The sequence below is a fragment of the Phaethon aethereus genome, assembly GCF_964289735.1.
Source record: "Phaethon aethereus genome assembly, chromosome: 28".
NCBI classification, from domain to species: domain Eukaryota; kingdom Metazoa; phylum Chordata; class Aves; order Phaethontiformes; family Phaethontidae; genus Phaethon; species Phaethon aethereus.
This window is the reverse complement of record NC_138604.1, coordinates 2,822,603-2,843,893: the sequence shown is the minus strand read 5'-3', so window position 1 is coordinate 2,843,893 and position 21,291 is coordinate 2,822,603. Positions and strand designations below refer to the sequence as shown.

The 21,291-nt window shown below is 49.4% G+C and overlaps 1 protein-coding gene across 1 annotated transcript; it reads left to right on the top strand.

The window, feature by feature from the left end:
• The first annotated feature begins 499 nt into the window (after positions 1-499).
• Positions 500-21,204, top strand: RPRD2 (regulation of nuclear pre-mRNA domain containing 2). Its single transcript, XM_082011624.1, has 11 exons — positions 500-722; positions 7,177-7,306; positions 9,922-10,022; positions 11,194-11,271; positions 12,586-12,638; positions 13,419-13,545; positions 14,456-14,631; positions 15,311-15,596; positions 15,955-16,230; positions 16,517-16,720; positions 17,388-21,204. The coding sequence occupies exons 1-11, from the start codon at positions 506-508 to the stop codon at positions 20,111-20,113; spliced, it is 4,374 nt and encodes a 1,457-aa protein (XP_081867750.1). The 5' UTR covers positions 500-505; the 3' UTR covers positions 20,114-21,204.
• Positions 21,205-21,291: the final 87 nt, after the last annotated feature.

Sequence of the window (21,291 nt, the reverse complement as noted above, 5' to 3'; positions counted from 1 at the left end):
ACGGGGGGCGGCCGCCATCTTGCACGGCGGGGGCACGGCGCGGGCGCGCGCAAAGGGGCGGGGCGCACGGCGCAGGCGCGGCGGGGCCGGGCGGGTGTGCGTCTGCGCGGCGAGCCGGCGGCGCAGGCGCGGAGGGGCGGGGGGCGCCGCGGCGGCCTGTGTGAGGGAGCCCGGCACAAAATGGCGGCGGGGGGGCGGGCGCTGCCTGCGGGGGGGGCCGGCCGGTGACCGCGCCGCCGCCGCCGCTCCCAGCCGCCGCCCGGGGTAGCGGGACGGGCCTGACGCGCCGCGGGCCGAGCGATCGCCCTCGGGGCGGCGCCGCCGCCCGCCGCCTCTCCTCGGCCCTCAGCGGGCCGCCTCATTCCCCGCTCCGCCGCGGCGGACTCCACCGCCTCCTGAGGCGCCGCCGCCCGGGCCCCGCCGGGCCGGGCCGGGCCGAGAGCGGAGCGGGGAGCGCTGCACCGCCGCCGTCCGCGCGGCCCGGTTGGGCGAGCAGGGCGGGAAGATGGCGGCGGGCGGCGGAGGCGGCGGCCGGGCCTCCTCCTCCTCTTCCTCGGCCGCCGCCTCCTCCTCGGCCGGCGCGCTGGAGGCCTCACTCGATAGGAAGCTGCAGGCCGTGACCAACACGATGGAGTCCATCCAGGGCCTCTCCTCCTGGTGCCTGGAGAACAAGCGGCACCACAGCACCATCGTCTACCACTGGATGAAGTGGCTGCGCCGCTGTGAGTGCGGGGCGGCGGGGGCGACCGGGACGGGGGGGACCGTCCCTTGCGCTCGGGCAGATGCTCCTTCACCTCCCTGTAGCCTCGTCCTGCTTCACCCAGTGTCGGGGCGAGGACCGTGTGTGGGGCAGGAGGCTGTCGGCTGCCGCTTGGCTGCGGTTGGGGGTATGCCGGGGGCAGAAGGAGACGGGGTGCAGCTTACGTGGTTGTGCTGGAGGTTTTGGACCCGACATCTGGCAGCAAACTGAAATCTGAGGTTCTCTGATCGCTCGGAAATCTGTCAGCGTTGTGTGGTTCGTGGGCAGGGTTTCTGCTCAGCATCACCTTTTCACGCTTAGGAAAAACACAAATTGGGTGGCTACACCTGAAGGGTGGCACCTTCAACCTCCTGAATTCTGCATGTGCTTGGCTGGGATTTTCTAAAACGTTATTTTGAGAGCTGGGGGGAAAGATGCCTTCAGCATTGTGGGGGCGAGGGACTGTCGCTGTCCCCTTCCACGGGCAAAGCTTGTGTTGTGGGCACAAATGAGCGTTGGTTGCCAACGCGCGGATTTGGCGAGCGCCTGTAGGCGACGCGGCGGTGCCCCAAGAGTGGGAAAGTTAATGTTTTCGTGAGTCTAAACAAGGTGGCGTTATCTCCGCTGTCTTGCTGCCATGTGAAGGTTTTGCCTGTTGTCACAGGAGTTAAAGCAAGCTTTGCAGTAACACAAAGATAACAATCCCAGCCCACAGCGTCGCTCTGGTTTGTGCCAAACCTTTTGTAAAGCTTGGGGTAGTTTGTTTTCTCTGTCAAAGCCATTCTGCAAAATGTGGGGGCACTCTTCCCCCAAATCTTGATTTATGTTTTTTGTCGTACATACACCATACAATTAAAGAAAGTAAGGTAAGAGCCCGAGTGCTCTGGTCCATACCGACCTGCTGGTGAGGAGAAGCTGGCCCTGGTCCATCCTGCCTTGCTGTCGTTGCCCACTTCTCCTGGAAATCCCTCTGACAGCACTTGTCACTGGGCGAGTCCTGTGGGTCTGTCCTCAGCCGTCTTCTCCCTGTCGCTCTGAGCATGCCCCCTCCGAACAAAATCCAGCCCCTGTCTCTCCTCGGGATGTGCAGACTCCTCTGGAGTTGGTGTCTCTTGTCACAGCTGCCATTCTGGCTCCTCTAGGACCTCAATGAACGTCTCACCATAGGTCAGGCTCAACACAACGCAGATCCTTGTTCCCTGCCTGTGCTTTAGGGCAGGTCCTCGCTTTGCCCAGCCGGGAGCGCAAAGCCTTTGTGCCAGCACAACTCCCCCATGTTTATTGTCCTACAGCTCCCGTGTCGCTGGCTCGTGGAGCGGACACTCTTCCCTGAACTCCTGCTGCTTCCCCGTGGCTGACAGTCGTCTCTCAGCTCGTGGCTGAGGCAGCTGAGCTTCCAGAGATGCTGCTTTGGTGCTGCCCCTTCCTTCTCCCTTGCACTCCTCCACTACTCCTTCCCTCCTTCCCAAGCTCATCAAAAGTAAATTAATTGTTCCCATTTGCAGGGCTCTGTTCCTGCCCTGCGAGCTCACATCTGCTGTCAGCTCTTGCCCCTGAGTCCTTGGTACCAGCCTGGACTTTTTGTTTTACTTTGGTACAAGTGCTTTCGAGGCTTTCCTTGTGCAGCTCGTGAGGATCTCCCCTCAACGCCCCTCTTGTTTGTCCAAGTTCATCCTTAAGCATCTTATCCGAGGTACCAGCTAAAAACATCCCTTGGCAGCAGCTGTGATGCTGCTGTGCCTTGGCCCCTGATTATTTGGTTACTTCCCACTTTTGTGGGGCTTTTTTTTTTTCCTGCTTTTCCTTTCATGCTACGCTTGATTCTCTGCCCCAAGTACCTCACAGCCTCTCCGTGTTCTCATGCAATGGGAAGTCACAGTCCTGACCAGAAGAGTTCAGTGGTAGTAAAACCAGCAAGTGCACATTGCTTTTGGGTTCCTTTTCCAGCTTTTATATATTGTTAACTCTAAAGCTTCTAAGAATATATAAAAGATGCTTTTTCCAAGGAGCTCCTTGGAAAGGATGGATGTGGTAGATCAGGGGCTGTATCTCAGCGCTCTTCCCAGGTGAAGGTGAAGGCGCCTGCATTTAATCGGGGGGAGAAGTGCCTTTGTATCCCTTAGATGCGCATCTCTGTTAAGTGTGAAACCCTCAAGTAGGGCAGTTCCTGCCTGGTGTCTCTCCAGCCATGCCGGCATTGTGCTGAGGGTGGTTTCTTGCAGGAGGCTTGCAGAAAATGTCAAGTGTGTGTGGGGAAATTGGCCTTTTTATTCATTATCTTCTATAAATCAGAGTAAGTAGGTGTTGGGCTGGCCTGCAGGGCAGTTGGTGCTCCTGTCTCAGGCTGTGAAGGGATTTTGCCTGAGCATTGGTGGTCTCGTGGGTGCTTCCACCCTGGGCAGGTGGTCCGTCCCTCTCCCTCTGCACGCTCTTGAGAGGAAATGGCTGCATTTTGCTGTGGATATTTCTTAGCATCTGCATTTTACCATATCGCAATGGATTTTTCTGCACTTCACCATTAGATACTTGTTTCAGATGATGTGAAATGTCCAGTTTAACTGAAGATGCGGCTGTTTCGACAAAGAATTTGATCCTTTCAGAAAAAAAAAAATTAATGCTGGTATTCAAATACGTTGCTCTCGGTATGGATATCTTCCTTCCCGGGACAAGGCTTGTTCTGAGTCGGTCGCAGCTGCAGTTGTTGGCCAAGCACTTCATGACATAAATGTTTCTGCGAGGTAACGCTGTGATAACTCTTTATCTCTGGGAAGTTTCTGTTGTGAATCAAGAGCTTTCTTGCAGGAGGGTCATCTCATCGGTGCATCCATGTGAGCAGCTCTTAAATGTGATCTAAATTGGATGCATCGCGTGCCGGCTGCCTGGAGCTGTTGGTCAGTGGAGCAGGCAGCTGTCCTGGAGCTGAGCAAAAATCTGGGGTGGGCTCAGTTATAAAATTTCCTGTTCCTTGTCTATATTTCCTCTCTGGTTTAAGCTGAGACAGTCTAAGAGTAATTAAGAAGCCATTCACCCGTTAGATGCAGCCAGTTGCATAATGTGGTTGAAACTCCTTGTACAAAGTGCGTTTTGGACCCAAAGGTGCTTGGTTTTCTTCGTGCGGCTTGTCCGTAGCCTAGGTATTGGTCTAGAATGGATTTTTCCTACTGTGCAATTTGGGTGAATCTTGTTTTATAAATATTAGCTGTAAATCGAGGAGCTAAATTAATTCTGCCTTGGCTGAGGTCCATGTTCAGCCTTGTGGAAACAGTGGCGGAGGTGATGGTGCAAGCTGCGCTCCTTCCTTATGGCATTTGTCTTGAAGTTGGCTCTGGGTTTTTCTGCTGCGTTTGAAGGCTGTGTATACGTTGAATCATTTAAATCAAAGGTTTATATATCTTCCAAGATCTGTTTCATGTTATCTCACAAGATCTGAAATCAGTGCTATCTCTGCTGGTGAATAACATGGCTGAGATCGAAAGAGCATCCAGTGACCAGTGGGTGAATTAGCAGTGGAGTGCTGTGTTTTAATTAAATTGCAGAAAACCTGTTTTGATGGGATGATGATCTGACAGATTATTGAGGCTGGTGTTTTGGGGAAAGCTGGCCCTGAATCTTTTTGGGAAGGCAGGCGAGCGCAGCACCGCTCCGGTTGGATTTCCAGCCCTCCGGGCATAGCGGAGTGTTCCTTGCTCAGCTTCTCACTCAAACAAACAAACCCAAATCTGCCGTGTAAGCATGTTTAGGGTGAAGGCTGTAAATAACAGTTTCTGGTAACAAATCTTTGGGCTTGTCGTGTTTGTTGCCATAAAAGCTTATTCTAGGACATGGGAGCGGTGTTGGAGTAGCTTGGTTGGAGGGATGAAAAGTACTTTCAGCAAAAAATAGCTAGAAAAGACGTGAGGAGCAATGTTACAGGTGAGAAGCCTGCTGTGGTACTGCTGGAGGCAGCGGCTGTGTGATGCCTGGCTCAGGTCTCAAACCTTTGTCTGTGTGTCCCAGTAGCTGCTGCCAGCAAGGACAGCGGAGGGGACGGAGCCATGGGGAGTAAGGCCATCCCAGGGGCTGGCTGTCCCTTTGGCCCACCATGATGTTCCTGCCCCAGGTTTGGGGTTGGACAATGTTTCTTGCTCACCCACCGGTCTGTAGTGAGACTCGGCGGGTGCCACCAATGAGCAAGAAGAATTGGTGCCGCTTGTAGGGGCTGTTGGAGGCTCTTCGCTTCATGACATCAACCGGTTGAAGATTTGACAATCAAACCAAACTGAGCTTTTGCACATATCTTCAACTTTGCTTTCCTGAAGAGGCTGCCTTCTGTGAAAGATCTTCATTTTGACCAAACAACTTGCTAAATTATCCTTCAATATCAGTAGATCAGTGCAGAGCTCATACGGTCAAAACGTTCCTGGCACAAGCTTTTAAAGCGAGATCACTGCGTGCCGGGACTCCTGTACTAGATGGGTGCTGCACCCAGGTCTGCTTGCTTGGTGCTGATTCCTCATCTGGGATTGAGCCCTTCTGCAGGAAAGGTGTGTGAGAGCACGGGCAAGAGTTGTGTACAGAGAGGAGTCCCGGAAAGCACCAGCGTTTCATGCCCAGCTTCCCATATGCGAGCGTGCCATGTCGTTCATGAGCAGGGATTCTCTGCCTTATAATAAGGCTTTCAAATAATTGCATTCAGTATGCTAAAAATGAATTAACCCTGTATTTATGTGGCTACGATCCTGCTTTGGTGGACTCCTTGCCAGAAGTCTGTTGGTGGCCACTGACCCTCTTCTCTGCAGCGGAGAGGAACATTGGAAAAGAGGCAGGTGATAAAATTTAACAATTGGTTTCCACTAAGAGCATGAGACCTTATTGTTGGCTGGAAAATACTCATGTAGTGGCTTTTCCTTAGGTGTGGTCTAAGGCGCGAATGAGTTTTGTGAAATTCCTGGCTTTATTTCTGGTTGGCTTTGAGCAGGAGGAGATCGCAGAGCTGCCGGAGATTGAGTCGATGCGGTGGGTGGTTTGGGGTTTTTCTGCGACGGATCATGAATGCGGGAGTGGTGTCAGTAAGGTTAAGCTCCCACCAAGGGCTCTGGACCAGGGATGATGCTAACAGCTTCCCGATGGGAAACCTGGACACCAGGAGAGCTGTGAGGTGCAGCCACGCCGCGGGAAGAGGCCCTGCCGAGGTAGGGACAACTGGAAAATGAAGCGAGATAGAGAATTAAGGGATTTGTAGATAAAAACTCTGATTACTAATGCGGCTGGGGTATAGCCGGAGTGGGTGTAACTCAGGGAAGGTGGGAGCCGGATAGAGCTCACAGGCACGTGGAACAAAACCATCTATTGTCACCGTTTCTATATTTAAATCCTCATATTGTGTCGTTAAATTAAGTAAAGAAGCTAATTAGCCTGTGGATGAGCTTACTGCACTACACGCGCTGTTACTGGCCAACTGAAGAAGAGATTTGATGAAATAATTACATTTGGAGCCGAATATAAGGAAGATCAGAGGCGCATTTGGAGTACGATGGTGGGTGGGAGGTCTGGGTGCGAAGGTCAGTGCTGGCTCAGCAGGGACAGGGAGGGCTTTTTGGGAGAAATCGATCTCTGGAGGAGAAGGGATGGGGGATCCGGGGTCCTTTGTGTGCAGCACAAAAGCTGGTGCCTGGCTGGTGTTAAATCGCACTTCGGAAAGGGCCGTCCAGGCAGCCGGCAGCGCTTATTAAACATGTTACTAAACATTGGTTTATTAATAGGAGGCATTTAAGGGGATGTGGAGAAGGTCTCTCCTTGTCTGTAGTAAGTGCCCTCTGGACAGCTATGGACGTAGGTATGTGCCTGGTAAAACCTCCCTGATAAAGCTGCCCATCTTAGAGACCATTTCAAGCCATTACAGCTTAAAAAAAGGGAGATCTATACATGATGATTCTTAGCAAATATGAATAAGTAGCCTCTAAACTATTAAATGGTAGGTTGCACTGAATCAGTAGCCAAATGGGGCAATGCTGGACTTTTGGAGACCGCACCAGACATGCACTCTGGGGTGGTTGATTTTTTTTTTCCCCCCCGTGCATAAGTTTGTGCCGTTTTGTGTTTGAGCTCTTACCACAGGTGATGCTGATCTTTCTGACTGTAGAGTTGTTCTTGCTGCACAGGAACTGTAGAAATAGCACAGGGTCAACAGCTTTTTGTGTCCTTCCTAAGCCCAAATCTGAGTCAAGGCTTGATGTTACCAAACATGTAGTTTTGGGGAAGAGCTGGAAATGATTTGTAAATTGAACTCTTCCGTTCTAGTCCCCAGTCAGACCGTTGGACTTACCCTTGGATGTGCCGTTGACGGAAATGCTGAAAAAATGCCCAAAAGCAGGCCAATAAATGTTGTTATCAAAATGCAGCTGACGTGACTATTTCTACTGGATGATGAATCTGAATTTTTTTTTTTTTGTCTTTAGCTGCCTTTCCTCATCGACTGAACCTTTTTTACTTGGCCAATGACGTCATACAGAACTGCAAGAGAAAAAATGCGATTGTCTTTCGTGATACGTTTGCGGAAGTGCTTCCTGAAGCTGCTTCGTTAGTGAAGTAAGTAACGGTGTGTTGGAAGGTTGAACGTCTCCAAAAAATGTGGATTTTTCTCCTAACATCTCAAACTCTCTAGAAACATCAGCAAAATTTCAAGGATTTTGTTGGAATGACTGTGTGGGTTTGAGCTTCTCTACACGGAGAGTGCTAGAGCGGGCGTAGAGCTGGTTTTTAATCTGCGTGGGGGGTCTCGTTTGAGTAGAATTATCACATGAAGTGGTGCGAGGGGCAAGTCTTGCACCAATACGTGCATGCTCCTGTAGCTCTGCCCTCCCCTGCCTCCTCGTGCTTGTGTGCAGACAGCGGTGGCTTGTGCTGCTGCTGACGGGGATGGTGGCAGACTCCGGGAGGAGCTGGCAGCGAGGAGTGGTGTGACAAGACAGGGAGGAGGAGGAGGTCTTCACAGTCTCCAGGGATCTGCCTGTGGTCGACCACCATGAGAAGCAGCGTCACAGATGCCAGTCTAATCCCTGCCTGGCTCCTGCAAGCTTCTCTCTGCCTCCTGTGCTGCCGTACCCATCTGCTAAAACATTATTTCAAGGTAACGCATTCTCAAAGGTGGTTTTGTACTCCGCTGGAAATCGGAGACTTCTAATTTAGTAGAGTAACGTTGGACAAAAAGATCTGATGCTGGCACGTGTCCAGGCGGGGGGAGCCCCGTCCCGTCGTTGCCCTGCTGTGAGGCAGGTTGCCTTTCTGCCCTCTGTTTTGGTTTCCAAATACTTTCTCAAGCCAGATGGCCTTTAAGGGGCAGGCAATAGTGAAAATACAAAGCAGCTCCTTGGTAGTAAAGTGATGTTGCCGGTTTGTGTGTCTTTGGAACAGAGTTTGAAGCGGCAGATGGTTGAACGTAACGTGAGGCAGGGAAAAGGTTAAAGTTGGACTGCTCATTAGCTTATATTTAAATGTAAGTTGCCAGAAGAGAAAGTTGAAAATACCATTACTAGATGCCAACAATGAGGAGGAGGACTGAGAAAAAATTCTGGGAGTATCAGCTACCAAAGCAAAAGAGAGAAGGAAAAGCTGCAGAAGAATTGCAAGTTCCCGATCCTTTGATAGCCCCAACAGGCTTTACCGACCCAGGTCCTGTTCCAGAAATTGATACAGGAATGATTTAATAGGTAAAAGTTCTGTGAACTTGCTGTTTCCGCCTTTCAGTGTTTGTGTGCCACGGGGGTGTGACTTGGCTACCGTTTATGGACCCCACTGGAAGATTTTTGTCTCTTCCACATGCACCTTGCTGGCCCTGACAGGTGGTGTCATTCTGTCTGTCCTTCTGCAAAGCTTTGTGTGGCCAGGGATGGCAGTGTTACTCTGTGGCAGAATCATCACCAACCTTCTTCTAGTCAGTTTAAAAAGCCATAAAAGTGGCCAGAAAACACGACTCTCTTTCCTGCGGCACTGAGCTGGAACATGAATGCAGCAGGGCTCGAAGTCGAACCAGACGGCTGCTCAGGTGGTCTTTTAAAAAGGACCTTCCCAACCCGAACGGTTCTGTGAAGCACGCTTTCTTCCGTAGCTCTGCCTGACAGAGCACCCACCACCCAAGAGGGTGGAGCAGCCCTGTTGCACTGGGTTTGGAGGCCCACTGCAGTGCCAGCTGCTGCCCGGGTCCCATAGGGAGTGGCGGTGGCAGCTCTACTTTCCAATTAGAGTTCATTATTCCAAGCTCGAGTCCTCTGGGACAGTTGCCTCTGGTTGTCGGCAGGGTTTGGGCTCGCGTGCTGCCCTTGGAGCGCTAAATTTGGGGAGCGTGAACTTTAATGTGGGTTGCTTTGTAGAAAGCGCTCTTCATTTGGGTGATTAGCAGGGTGATGACTGGTGCGATCGTGTGTTTTTCTTGTCTTATCCCAAGAGTTGTCCCTTGGGTCTCCACCCTTGTGTTGACTTGAAGGTCTAGGGAGAACACACTTTGAGAGTGGTTGCTTGCAGATGTTTTATTTGTCATTTTTTTTTTCCTTGAAACAGAAGCACCTGGACAAGATACACTATTTGACATCAGGCTATCTCCTTTTCTTTCTTTCTTTGGAGATTCTTACAGATGATATTGCTTAAGTCCCAAGGCCGATGCTGCTGGGCACAGAGGGGATGTGTGATCAGAGATGAGTGGGAGAGCTCGTCGTCTTGATGAACACCTCTGATCACTGCTATATAGTCACTTCTCTCTGAAGTAGTGACTCCGCTCTGTGAAGAGAGTAATGTTTTATTTCCCCCCCGCCCCCCAGAATAATCACTTTTTTCCCAGAGCATCCATATAGAAAGCTGCTTTGGAAGAATAACAAATGTTTTTTTCTTCCAATAAATCCTGTTGGTGGTCCTAGCCCTTTGAAACCTTCTAGTTTTACCCCAAAAAGGCCATGCCTGTGGCCACGATCCATTACGATGTGGAAGTGTGTGTATACTGAATTCCAAGCATGTGGGCTTGCTGCCCTGGTCTCGCTTGGGACCCCTTGCAGTAGAACTAAAGTTGTCACCCAGACAGAGAACTTCCCGGTCTGAAGGGTCTTTTAAAGTTTTGATTTAAACACATAATTATCTACATTATTATCCATTCTAAAATCACAAGAAACTACAGTGTGGGTGTAAAGAAAACCCACTATGCTCTTCTTTTTCAGGGATCCATCCGTTTCCAAATCTATCGAAAGAATCTTCAAAATCTGGGAGGACAGAAATGTGTACCCTGAGGAAACCATTTTGGCACTAAAAGAAGCTCTGAGTAAGTTACTCACCCTTTGCATTTCTTACCTTAAAAACTGATGCGTGAGGTTAAAGAAAATGTTTGCAATCCCTGAGTAAAGTGAGTTTATCGGTTCTTTCTGCATTTGCACCTGGCACAGACTTTAAAGCAGTGAGGTGTTGCACGTGAGCAGCACTGAATTCATCTGCTTCACATTTTTTGTACCTTTCTAAAGACAGCTCTGAATCCTTTCACGTAAGCTGGAATTACTCCAGCTGAGAGTAAACAGAACGTGAAGGTAAAATGGTCCTATAAGTCCTGAACATGGTGCCCTGGTAGAGGGCTTGTGTCCCTTGGCTCTACCTTTGAGTCTGTCTTAGCAATAAGTTGTTTTGACTAATAATATTTGTGGTGTAGTAAAGAGGCTGGAAGCAAAGCTGGAGGGTGAAGTGTCCTCAAGTACTTACGAAAGAACTCTGCTGAAAAGCTGAAATGGATAATGTTAACTGGAAACACATACAGTCAGTTAAAAACAGAAATTAGCCGATACTCAAATACTTGAAGGAAACCATTTCGCGTTTCTGCTTTACTTGGTTACGTCATTAAGAGCTACAGGTGCTTCAGGAAATCCTCACGTGTGGCTTTGAGAGCCAGTCGTCGTCATGGCAGGAGAAACATGGTGTCTCGGGTTCAGGTTTTGGCACGTGAAAAGGCTTTAGTTGGGTGTTGCAGGTTGAAAAGTGAAGTTCATGTGTGTATTCTGAAATCTCTAATTTTTGTAACATGAAAACAAAAATATTTCAGATTACTCCTAAATTAGGTATTGTGGCTATTTTCCTGACTTGCATTACTTGCCTGTTGAATGCTGATTTCATAAAAGCCTACCTAAAGAGCCGAGCGGTGTGGTTTTATTTTTAGATGCCTTGTGTTTTTCCTTTTTACTCTGGTCATTACTATGATATTTGAACTGTCTTAGTGTAAGGGCAAACAGAAACTTGATTTAAAACTGGAAGACCATCCCACAGGTTGCTGTATTCCTGAGTAAACTTAGGTTCTCTTGGGCATCCAGCAGCTCATCTCAAGAAGTTGGTCGAGGTATTTTAAAACAAATTTCTGTTCACTCTTTTACCGTGCAACCATATGGCACCAAAAACCAGATTCTTAAAGGAATCCCATAAGGCCAGACTGCAAAAAATGAAATGTTTTCCAGGTACCACTTTCAAAACTCAGAAGCAGCTGAAAGAAACTCTGAACAAACAACCGAATAAGCCGTGGAAGAAATCGCAAAGTAAGGAAACAATGTGAACTCTCTGAACTAATACAGAAATTGCCTTCTTGAGGAACAGAAGAAAGGCGAGCCCAAACTGGGCAGAGTACCTGGACTAAAACATGAGCCAGCATGCGTCTTCCAGGCTTGTAAAGCTCCTTACAGACTAATATGTAAAGCACCAAGGAGTTGTTGCTAGAGAACCACTTTTTAAAAGGAATGAAATATGAAAAAAAATAAAAATAAAAAATCTTTATGAGACCAGAGGTTATGAACAGCAAAGAGCTGGTGGAACCTCTTGGAAACTGGCGTTAGACTATTCAGAGATGGAGAGAAGACAGACAGAAGCATGTACTTTGGCAGCAGGAGGTGGACACTACCTTCGTGCTCAGGAACACATCTTCAATAGCAAACTAGGTGCTAGGGTAAAAGAAAACGAAGCTGTCAGTGCAGATAACGCACTTTTCCGTCCAACAGTACCAGGAGTGCAGTCTATCGGGAAATGCAATTATAATATACCAATTTCACTCATCTCATTAGATGCTAAAGCCTTGAATGGTCCGTAAAGCGAGATGGTGGAACATTAGGTGTAAGATGCGGCTTGCGCCCGCCTGTACAAGTGCTGAGATCAGAAGGTTAACAAAAGAGTTTGGAAGCGTTTATTACTTGGCTTAACATCACAAGCTGCTTTCCCAAACAAAAATGTGCTATACTCAGCATGGATGAAGGGCTTAGCATTTTGCTTCTTATCAAATGTTTCTCCTGTTTTGTCCAGAAACCAATGGATTTAGTATCTCTTGACCATGGGTTTTGTTCCCCTGGCTCTGTTAATAAGATGTCAGACTAGAGGTATAAGAGCTTTTAAGGTTGAGATCATGGTTAGGCCTAGTAAGTACCCAAGGGAGGTCCTGTCTGAAGGAAACGCTGAGCTGTGTGTGTCAGCTCTAAGTCTGGCACTTAGGAAGTAATATTAACGTTCCTTGTAGAGAGGTATAAACTCATTGGATAAGGCTGTTAGATCAACCCTTGCAGGGACTTGTCTTCCCAACTGTAGAGCTGGAAAAGGTATGCACAGTAAATTTTTGTAGCACGTTAAATAAAAAGCGATAGTAGAATTTGTTGACCTCAGTCACAACCTAGCTGCACATGACTGTGTCCCCATTAGCTAACGGAAAGCCAGAGCATTGAGGGACATCTGTGTGGAGGGGAAAATAGCCTGCGAGTGTTATGCTGAATTATGTTAAAATATTTTTTTATTAGAACTGCCTTTTGTGACTTAATTTTAGTTGGGCTATAGCTCCTTGGATTCTTTATACTTTTTCTTTATTCCAACAGCATCCACAAACCCGAAAGCTGCTTTGAAGTCCAAGATCGTTGCTGAATTCAGAGTAAGTCTGCGAGTGGAAATACTCTGTTGCACTAACCTCCATCCTTGGGCTGTAGCTTACATCCACCAGCGCTATCGGCTTGGTGGGAAGCTTGGGCATTTGGTGTCTTTTTCTTCCTTGGCATAATGCCTGCTTAGACTCCATTGTGAGTTTTGTTAGGCCTGCCACCCCTTCTGTGCGCTGTTAGGGACAAGAAGGCATCTGGAAAGCATTTGGAGCGGTGTGGAGGCTCCCAATGGAAACACTCGTTTTCATTTGGGGTAACCTTGTACAAGAGAGCAGTTTGCCTTCTCGGGAGCTGCATGAAAACCACAGGTCCTGCACTTGGAGGGGCTGGCTGTTACAGACGGCGCTGACCGAGGCATACGGTCAGGTCGTCCTAGTGAAGGAGGAGTTTAGGGTGGCTGAGGAGTTGGTAGCAAGAAATTCATCTAAATTAGGTCCCACAAAGGAGTGTGGTGCGTTAATGAAATGCATGGGCATTAGCAGAGTAAAAAAAAAAAGGAAAATAAAAAAGGCCTGTCCCTACTCTTAACTGTCATAGCCAGGAGACTTGTAGAATTACAGCCCCTGCCTGAGCCCGAGTCTGCTCATCTGTTTGACTTGAGCTTAAAAATCCAGAGTTTCACCCTGTTCATTTCTGTGTGAGCTCTCGTTCGGAAATGGCCTTGAACCAGGGCGTTGTTTGTCGCTAAAGCAGTCTGTGCTGTTAGCTCTGTGCAGCAGGGCTTCTCTTCCGTGGAATGTGATGAGGATGCTTTTCTTGTTTGATTTTTTCAGCCACAGTCTCTCATTGATGAGTTGCTATTATATAAGCGCTCGGAAGACCAGATAGAACTGAAAGAGAAGCAGCTTTCCACTATGAGAGTGGATGTGTGCAGCACTGAAACACTTAAGTGCTTAAAAGGTAAAGACAGCGTATAACGTACGAAACGCGACATAACTGAGAGGCGCACATATGTATCCTAACAGTTGTAGGAGCTCCTTGGTTCTGTTGAGCTTTAGACCAGAAATCAGACTGTGTCTGTAAAGTGCCAAAATTTCAAAGTGCAGTTAAGAACCACCAAGCAGGAGCCTAAAACCTTTGTTAATTTGAACCTGTTCGTAGAAACCCACAGATAGAGAGCTCAGACAAAGCGGAAGCGATGAAGGTGTATTTTGTGCTATTCAAATATGCCCTCATGTATTGTTAAAAACATGCAGTGTTCTTAATTCAGAACCCCTTAAATAATTTTGGATTTAAGTTAAGGCATCCATCGGCAGCTGCGGTTTGAGAATGCTGGCTCTGAGTCCAATAGCAAGCAGTGCTTATTAGCGGTAAATGAACTGAGTTAATATTGAGCTGTATTAACAGGAAGTTTAATTGTAAAACTGCAGATAGCTCTAGCTGTGCTTGGTAATTTGTGACTGCAGTCTTTGAAAATGGTCATTTACAGCTGAGGTAACTCATAGATGTTGTGAACCCCAACGATGGTAGGAACCCTTGGAATATGGTAATGAAGGAAAAATAAAACTCAAGATTTTTGCCTCTTCCAAAATGAAAGTGTGCTCTCTGGGTAGTTGAAAGAGTAAAATTCTACACTTCTGTGTCTTGAGCTTATTTATCACTAACAACTAGTTTAAAAACAATATATAGTGCTAGCAACTTGGCCTCTTTTTGTAATGGATAGCAGCGGGTGAACGGGGCAGTCTGGGGAGCGTACGGCGTGATGTGGTGTCCGTTGTCTGAACTTCCCGGTCGCTGCTGTTGAGGATGCACTTCTGAGAGCTGATTTCCTGTTTGGCAGCTTATTTACATGGTGTTAATCTCCTTGCAGACAAAACGGGAGGAAAGAAGTTCTCCAAGGAGTTTGAAGAAGCAAGTTCAAAGCTGGAAGAGTTTGTAAATGGCTTAGACAAGCAAGTGAAAAATGGCCCCTCTCTCACGGAAGCCCTGGAGAACGCCGGTATATTTTATGAAGCACAGTATAAGGAAGTCAAGGTGGTAGCAAATGTAAGTACGCTTTTCCTCGATCCCCCTCAGGTGGACTGACGTCTACCTGCGTTCATTAAGCATCTCAGAAGCTAGAAAATGCATCATCTCTGTTAGCAAATTAAGAAGTTTGGTGTGATAGTTGTACAAATGGTTTCAAAAGAGAGCAGAGTTGAAGGGTTGGGCAAGAAAAGGAGATGCTGCAAAAATCCGTGAGTCAGAAGCTCAATTCTTACCTGTTGCTGGAATTTTGTAGCCCCTCTGGATTTTTAAACTGTGGCAAAATTATAGTTAGTCTTAACAAATTCTGAATTCTGGAAACTGCACAAGTTGTGATTGATACGCGAACTAGATGAACAAACAAAGAAAGAATTCAGTAAAGCGTTGTAAAAACAACCAACCCCTCCCAACCCTACCAGAAATCCCCCCAAACCAGCAGCATATTTGTTATAAAACTTCTTTTTTTTAAATGAAGATTGGTTTAAGTCATGGGAAAAAACGTTTTATCTTCCCCTTTTTTTGCGGTCCTTGCTCTGCAAGTCACACTGAAAAGCTGAGTTCTTACTGCAGAGTTCTCACTGCAGGGTACAGGTAATTCGAAGTGGATTTCTAAGGCTGTGCGTTACTCTTGTTACGGAAGTGATTGAGGCACGCTCTCTGCCTATAAAAGACACTCAGTCCGATGTCTGTTCTTTCTTAGGCTTATAAAACATTTGCTAATCGAGTGAGCAATCTAAAGAAAAAGCTAGACCAGTTGAAAGCAACGCTTCCTGATCCGGAGGAATCTCCTGTCCCTTCTCCAAGTATGGACGCCCCATCTCCAACAGGCTCCGAGTCCCCTTTTCAGGGGATGGGGGAGGAGGATAACTCCCGGTCTCCGGTGGCCGGAAGCCGCAAGACTGTATCTCCGGAGCCTGTGACAGATAATCGGGATGTGGAAGACATGGAGCTCTCTGATGTGGAAGATGATTCGTCTAAAATTATTGGTACGTTCTGCGGGAGCAGCAAGAGTAATTGTCCTGTAGAAATTACACTGAGACAAAATGGCCCTTTCAAGCCTCTTTTGGGATGTAGCGGATGTGCAAAGCCCTTGTGGGGCTGCAGGTTGGTGCTGTTGGGTCTTGGTCTCCAGCCCCGGTCCTCTGACGCAATCGGGGAAGTCCCAATCTAGCCATGATTGCTCCCATCTCCCAAACCACTCATCGAATATGTTTTTACATAGCTTATGGGAATCAGACCTAACGTGCCAAATGATGAGGATCCCGTTGAAAATCCTGTACCCTGAGTAATTCTTTGGGGACCGAGTGATGGTTCTGGTCTTGTTCTCCCTCTCCCCTGATGCAGTGGAAGAGAGGAAGGAGAAGCAGACTGCTCCAGCTTCGGCACCTGCGAAGACTGAAAGCATCCCCAAAGCGGTGCCGTCTACTGCTGCAGCGGGCACAACTTCGGTGACGGTGACGACACCTGCCCAGACTCCTCCAACTCCTCCGGCTCCGAAGGTGGTGAGCGCAGCGCCTGTCCCTCCGTCGCCAGCGCTTGCGTTGCCCAACCTGGCCAACGTGGACCTGGCAAAGATCAGCTCCATTCTTAGCAGTTTAACTTCTGTAATGAAAAATACAGGTGAGTGCTGAAAGCAATACTAGCGCAGGTGTTTGGTTAATGGAGCTAACAATGGATTTATGTTTTGTAATCTTTTGAAGCTTTAATTGTCTCAAAATAAAAATGAATGAGTTACTACTTAAAAGATCTGGCTCAGTCTCTGTGACACACGACTGTTGGCTTCGTGAGCTTCTCCTTGCTCACACTCGGTGGAGCTCTGCTGCAGTTGTATCTGTGGAAAAGTTGAGCCAAAAACCCGTTCCGTTAACGAAGCAACGTACGTGAGTGGTGTGTGCTTCCGTCCTAGGTGTCAGTCCCGCCTCGAGACCTTCTCCGGGAACCCCGACGAGCCCAACAGCTCTTACTAGTGGCCTGAAGACTCCTGTCATGGGGACTCCATCTGCTCCTACAAATCCGTTAGCAAATATTCTCTCCAAAGTTGAAATAACTCCTGAAAGTATTTTGTCTGCTCTCTCCAAAACCCAGGCTCAGACTGCACCAGCATTGCAAGGTAACGGAGTGGGTCTTCGAGGGAATGGCTGTGTATTTCATGGCAGCGGCCATGCTGAAATGTGCCGCTCTGCTTTCTGGGAGAAAAACTTCTTTGGAATGTATTACGTCTTTGGCAAATGCAGATGACTTTTTCTCAGGTAGCATACATGTTACGGACCAGTCAATTTTATTACTTTTCTGGACATCTTTGTATTTTTGCCGTGACCAAAGCACACTTATCCAGAACACTTCGTGGAAGGGGGCTGAATGGGACAGGAAACCAAGCGAGCTCTTTGTAGTTTCCCCGTGCCTCCAAGAGCATTTTTTTAGAGCAGAAAATTTCCCAGAGGTGCTGCTCCTGCACCTTGCATGTGTAACCCTGGTCAGTAACACAGTGTTTTTTTTAACACCTGGCTACAAAGACAGGATGAGTTATTACCCAAGGTGTTCAGATGTATGTTGCAATTTATATTTATAGATCAGCCTAAGCCCCTGGCAAAAGTGGGTGCTAACGTCAGTACTAATGCAGCAAAATCCTCGCGTTTTCCTGGCTAAAACATGAAGTTGTTTTAAGGAACGACATCTGTGGTACAAATGCCAAAACTATTCCCTTGACAGCGGCTCGGGTTGACTTGTCTCTTACCTGAATATCTGAACGCAGCGGTTTTTTTGGTTTTTTTTTTCAGGTTTGTCATCCTTACTTCAGAGTGTTGCTGGAAATACCGTTCAGTCAAGCGAAACAGCGTCGCAGAGCACTTCAGCATCACCAGCCAACACGACTGTTCCTTGCTTGAAGGGGAGGAATATTCCTTCCAATACTCAGTCCTTTATATCCAAAAGTTTTGGTTACTCTCCAAACTCATCTACCGCTGAGGTTTCCTCAACTTCAGTTAATAAGGCTCCCGTTGGACATACCCCAGTGCCGTCAAGCTCCAGTTTTAAGCCGCCAACCAATTCCCTGGGATTTTCCAGTTCCCACCCTACCAGTCCCTCTTCCCTTTTGCCAACAGAAACCTCACTGGGTCAATCCTCTGAAATTTCAAAAGCGAAGCTGGAATCTGAACCCCCTTCTCCCAGCCTGGAGATGAAGATACACAATTTTTTGAAGGGAAATCCCGGCTTCAGCGGTCTGAACTTGAATATTCCAATTCTCAGCAGCTTAGGGTCCAGCATTGCAACGGAAAGTCACTCGTCTGACTTCCAGCGTGGTCCTACCAGCACTTCCATGGACAATGTGGATGGAACACCGGTGCGCGATGAGCGAAGTGGGACGCCCACCCAGGATGAGATGATGGATAAGCCGACGTCGAGCAACGTTGACACTATCTCCCTGCTGTCGAAAATCATGAGCCCTGGTTCTTCTACTCCCAGCAGCACGAGGTCACCTCTTCAGAGCCGGGATGACGGATATCCCCAAGAACTTTCCAATTCCGTGCACAGTTACCGGCCCTTCGGCCTCGGCAGAGAGTCTCCAGCTGGCCTGTACAAGCAATCTGCAGACAGCATGGAGATACCCTCCTCTTTAATGGACTCCTCCCAGGAGAAGTTTTACCCAGACACCTCTTTTCAAGAAGACGAAGATTACCGTGACTTCGATTACTCCGGGCCACCGCCATCAGCCATGCTAAACCTGGAGAAGAAGCCGGCCAAGTCTATCTTGAAATCGAGTAAACTCTCTGAAGCTGCAGAGTACCAGCCGGTCCTGTCCAGCTATGGTCAAAGATCGCAGGAGTTTGGTGTGAAGTCATCCTTCCCTCAGTCGATGAGGTCTATTCTTGATCAGAGCGAGAGCTGTGACCCGCTGGCGTCGTCTCCGGGAATGTACGGGAGCTACGGCCTCCGGGGAAACGACTCTGCCTCCGACGGCTCCCCTTCGCCCAGCAAGAAGGACACGTTTTTCACACCGGACTCCAATCACAACTTACCGAAATCGGTGGTGCACTCTGGCCTCTCGCAGAAGCAATACCCGGACTCGCCCCACTCGATTCCCCACCGCTCGCTTTTCTCTTCTCAGAACGCCCTCTCCAGCCCCGCAGGCAGAGCACCTGCGGCAAGCGTAGAGAAATCGTTGGGTTCTTCCATTTCCGCCACGTCGACCATTGAGTTCAAGAACATGCTCAAAAATGCTTCTCGTAAGCCCTCCGAGGAGAAGCATTTTGGCCAGATTTCCAAAAGTGGCTCCAGTGAGGGGGTGGGCTTGTCCAGCCACGGCCCGGCCGGAGCTCCCAAGGGAGAGCCGCAGCCACAGGAGGAGCACTACCGCATAGAGACCAGGGTCTCCTCGTCCTGCTTGGACTTGCCCGACAGCACCGAGGAGAAAGGGGCCCCCATTGAAACGCTGGGTTACCACAACGCCTCGAGCAGGGGGATGTCGGGAGAGCCCATCCAGACCGTGGAGTCCATCCGGGTTCTGGGGAAGGGGAATAGAGGACACGGGCGAGAGGCGAGCCGAGCAGCGGGGTGGTTCGACATGAGCAGCAGCGGGAGCGCCTTTGATAACGGGCCCTCGGGCACGTCGGAGCTGCCCGGCATGGGGGGATTCCCGGCGCCGTACAAGGAGCACGTGCCGTCCTTCCAGGAGAGCGTCAACAACTTCCGAACAAACAACTTCAGCCCCGCTTTTGAGCACCACATGCCGCCGCCGCCGCCCCTTGCGCCGCCTCCCATCGAGCACGGGACTCCCTTCCAGCGGGACCCAGTGGGTCCGCCTGCCGGGCCGCCAGCCGCCCCCGCCAAGGACCACGGCAGCCTGTTCCCGAGGGATCACTCGGTCCCTCCTCGCATGCCGTCGGTGGATCACGCCAACCCCTTCTCGAAGGAAACCTCCGCTCCGCTCTCGCTGCCCCACGGCGTCCCCCCGCCTCCCTCCGTGGAGCACGCCGGAGTCCCCTTCCCCACGCCCCCGCCGCCCCCCGTCCCCGGGGAGCACGCCGGCGTCCCCTTCCCCACCCAGCCTCCGCCGGCCGGGGAACACAGCGGCGTCCCCTTCCCCACGCCGCCCCCCATGGCGGTGGAGCACAGTGCCGGCGCCTTCCCCAAGGAGCACGGTACGATCCACCAAGGGACGATGAAAGAGCATTTCGCCGTGCACGCCGCACCCCGGGAGCCGGTCACCCAACCCCAACAGCGGGACCACGCCGCAGCCCCCCTGTCCCGCCCCCGCGAAGCCGTGGGGCTGACCCCCATCTCCAGGGAGCAGCTGGGGGCGGCCCGTGGCCTGGGCCCCCCCGCTCACAGGGACGGTGGCAGCCGTGGCGGGGTGCTGGTCAGGACCCCCCGGGCCGACTTCAGGCCGCGAGAGCCCTTCGTAAGCAGAGACCCCTTCCATAGCCTGAAAAGACCCCGGCCGCCATTTGGGAGGGGGTCCCCCTTCTTTGCCCCAAAACGCCCCTTCTTCCCCCCCAGGTACTGAAGCAGACGCCCAGCTCCCGAGCGAAGGCATCCGGACGCTATAGAGAGCAGCGGAGTAGAGCTTTCACTTGGTTTTTCCATATTTTCTTTTTCTTTTTTTTTTTTTTTAATTTTCCTTTTCCCTCAAAAGCCCCATAACCTTCTCCTAAATTAAATGTTCTGGGTTTTTTTTCTTTTTTTTTTTTTTTCCCAGTTGTTTATTTCCCCAACCCACCCAGTTGGTGCAAGACTAGAGGAAAAGAAAAAAAAAAAAAAAAAAAAAAATTTTAACAAAGAAGCATTGCTGTTGAAATAAAAACTTCCAGTAGTAGTTTAAAAAGTTTAAAAAAAAAAAAAAAAAACCACAAAAAGGAAAAAAAAAACACCCTAAAAAACCGAAAGGAAAGATGACGCGTGCTGTTGGGATGTTGTTTTTTAGCCGATTACCAAATCGCTGCTGCAGGGAGGAGTGAAGGGTCCAAGCGATGGCCGAGACACCCCCCCCTCCTGTGCCTTCCTCTGCAGCGACGGTTGCCGCTCCCCCTCTGGCAAAAACCACCAAAAAAAAAAGGCAAAAAGGAGAAGAAAATCAATCAAACCAACAAAACTCACCCTACGATGATCTCCGTGGCCGCCGGCCGGACTGTTTGGCTCCCGGCGCCCTGGGAGCGAGGAGGGGTCCCCCAGCCTGTCCCCCCCTTCCTGCCCCGGGGAAAAATCTTGTCGTCCATTGGTTGGTTTTTGGTTTATTTGGGGATTTTGGTTTTTTTTTCTTTTCTTTTTTTTTTTGGTTGTGGTTTTTTTTTTTTTTCCTCCCCCTGGGAACACTGTTTTGACTTTCTACGTGTGTGTATATAATAATCACTTTTTAATTCCATCTCTTGGATCGTTCACAACGCGCAGACGGAGCCCGCGGAGGGGGGCTCGGGGTGCTGCCCCCCCCCAGGGCCGCCCCGCAGCCGCGCTGGCGGCTTTTATATGAAGTTGGGAATTTTACTTGATTTTTTTGTTTTGTTTTTTTTTCTTTTTGTTTTTTTAGTTGCTAGAATCCATCATATATGTTTGATAAAGGTGTAGGGTTAAATATCTACATAAAAATTACAAAACCGAGAAGGTGGCGGATCCTTTCTTCCTCGCGTGCGCTCGGTCCTGAGGGGGTCCCCGGCCGTGGCCGCCCGGGGAGGGGCGGGGGGGGCTTCT

What these genes read in the sequence shown, in the direction of transcription:
- RPRD2 (XM_082011624.1), top strand. Translation starts at nt 506, where the DNA reads ATGGCGGCGGGCGGCGGAGGCGGCGGCCGGGCCTCCTCCTCCTCTTCC. An exon ending in AGATCGTTGCTGAATTCAGA is followed by an intron (nt 12,639 to 13,418) that starts GTAAGTCTGCGA and finishes TGATTTTTTCAG; the next exon opens with CCACAGTCTCTCATTGATGA. An exon ending in AAGTCAAGGTGGTAGCAAAT is followed by an intron (nt 14,632 to 15,310) that starts GTAAGTACGCTT and finishes GTTCTTTCTTAG; the next exon opens with GCTTATAAAACATTTGCTAA.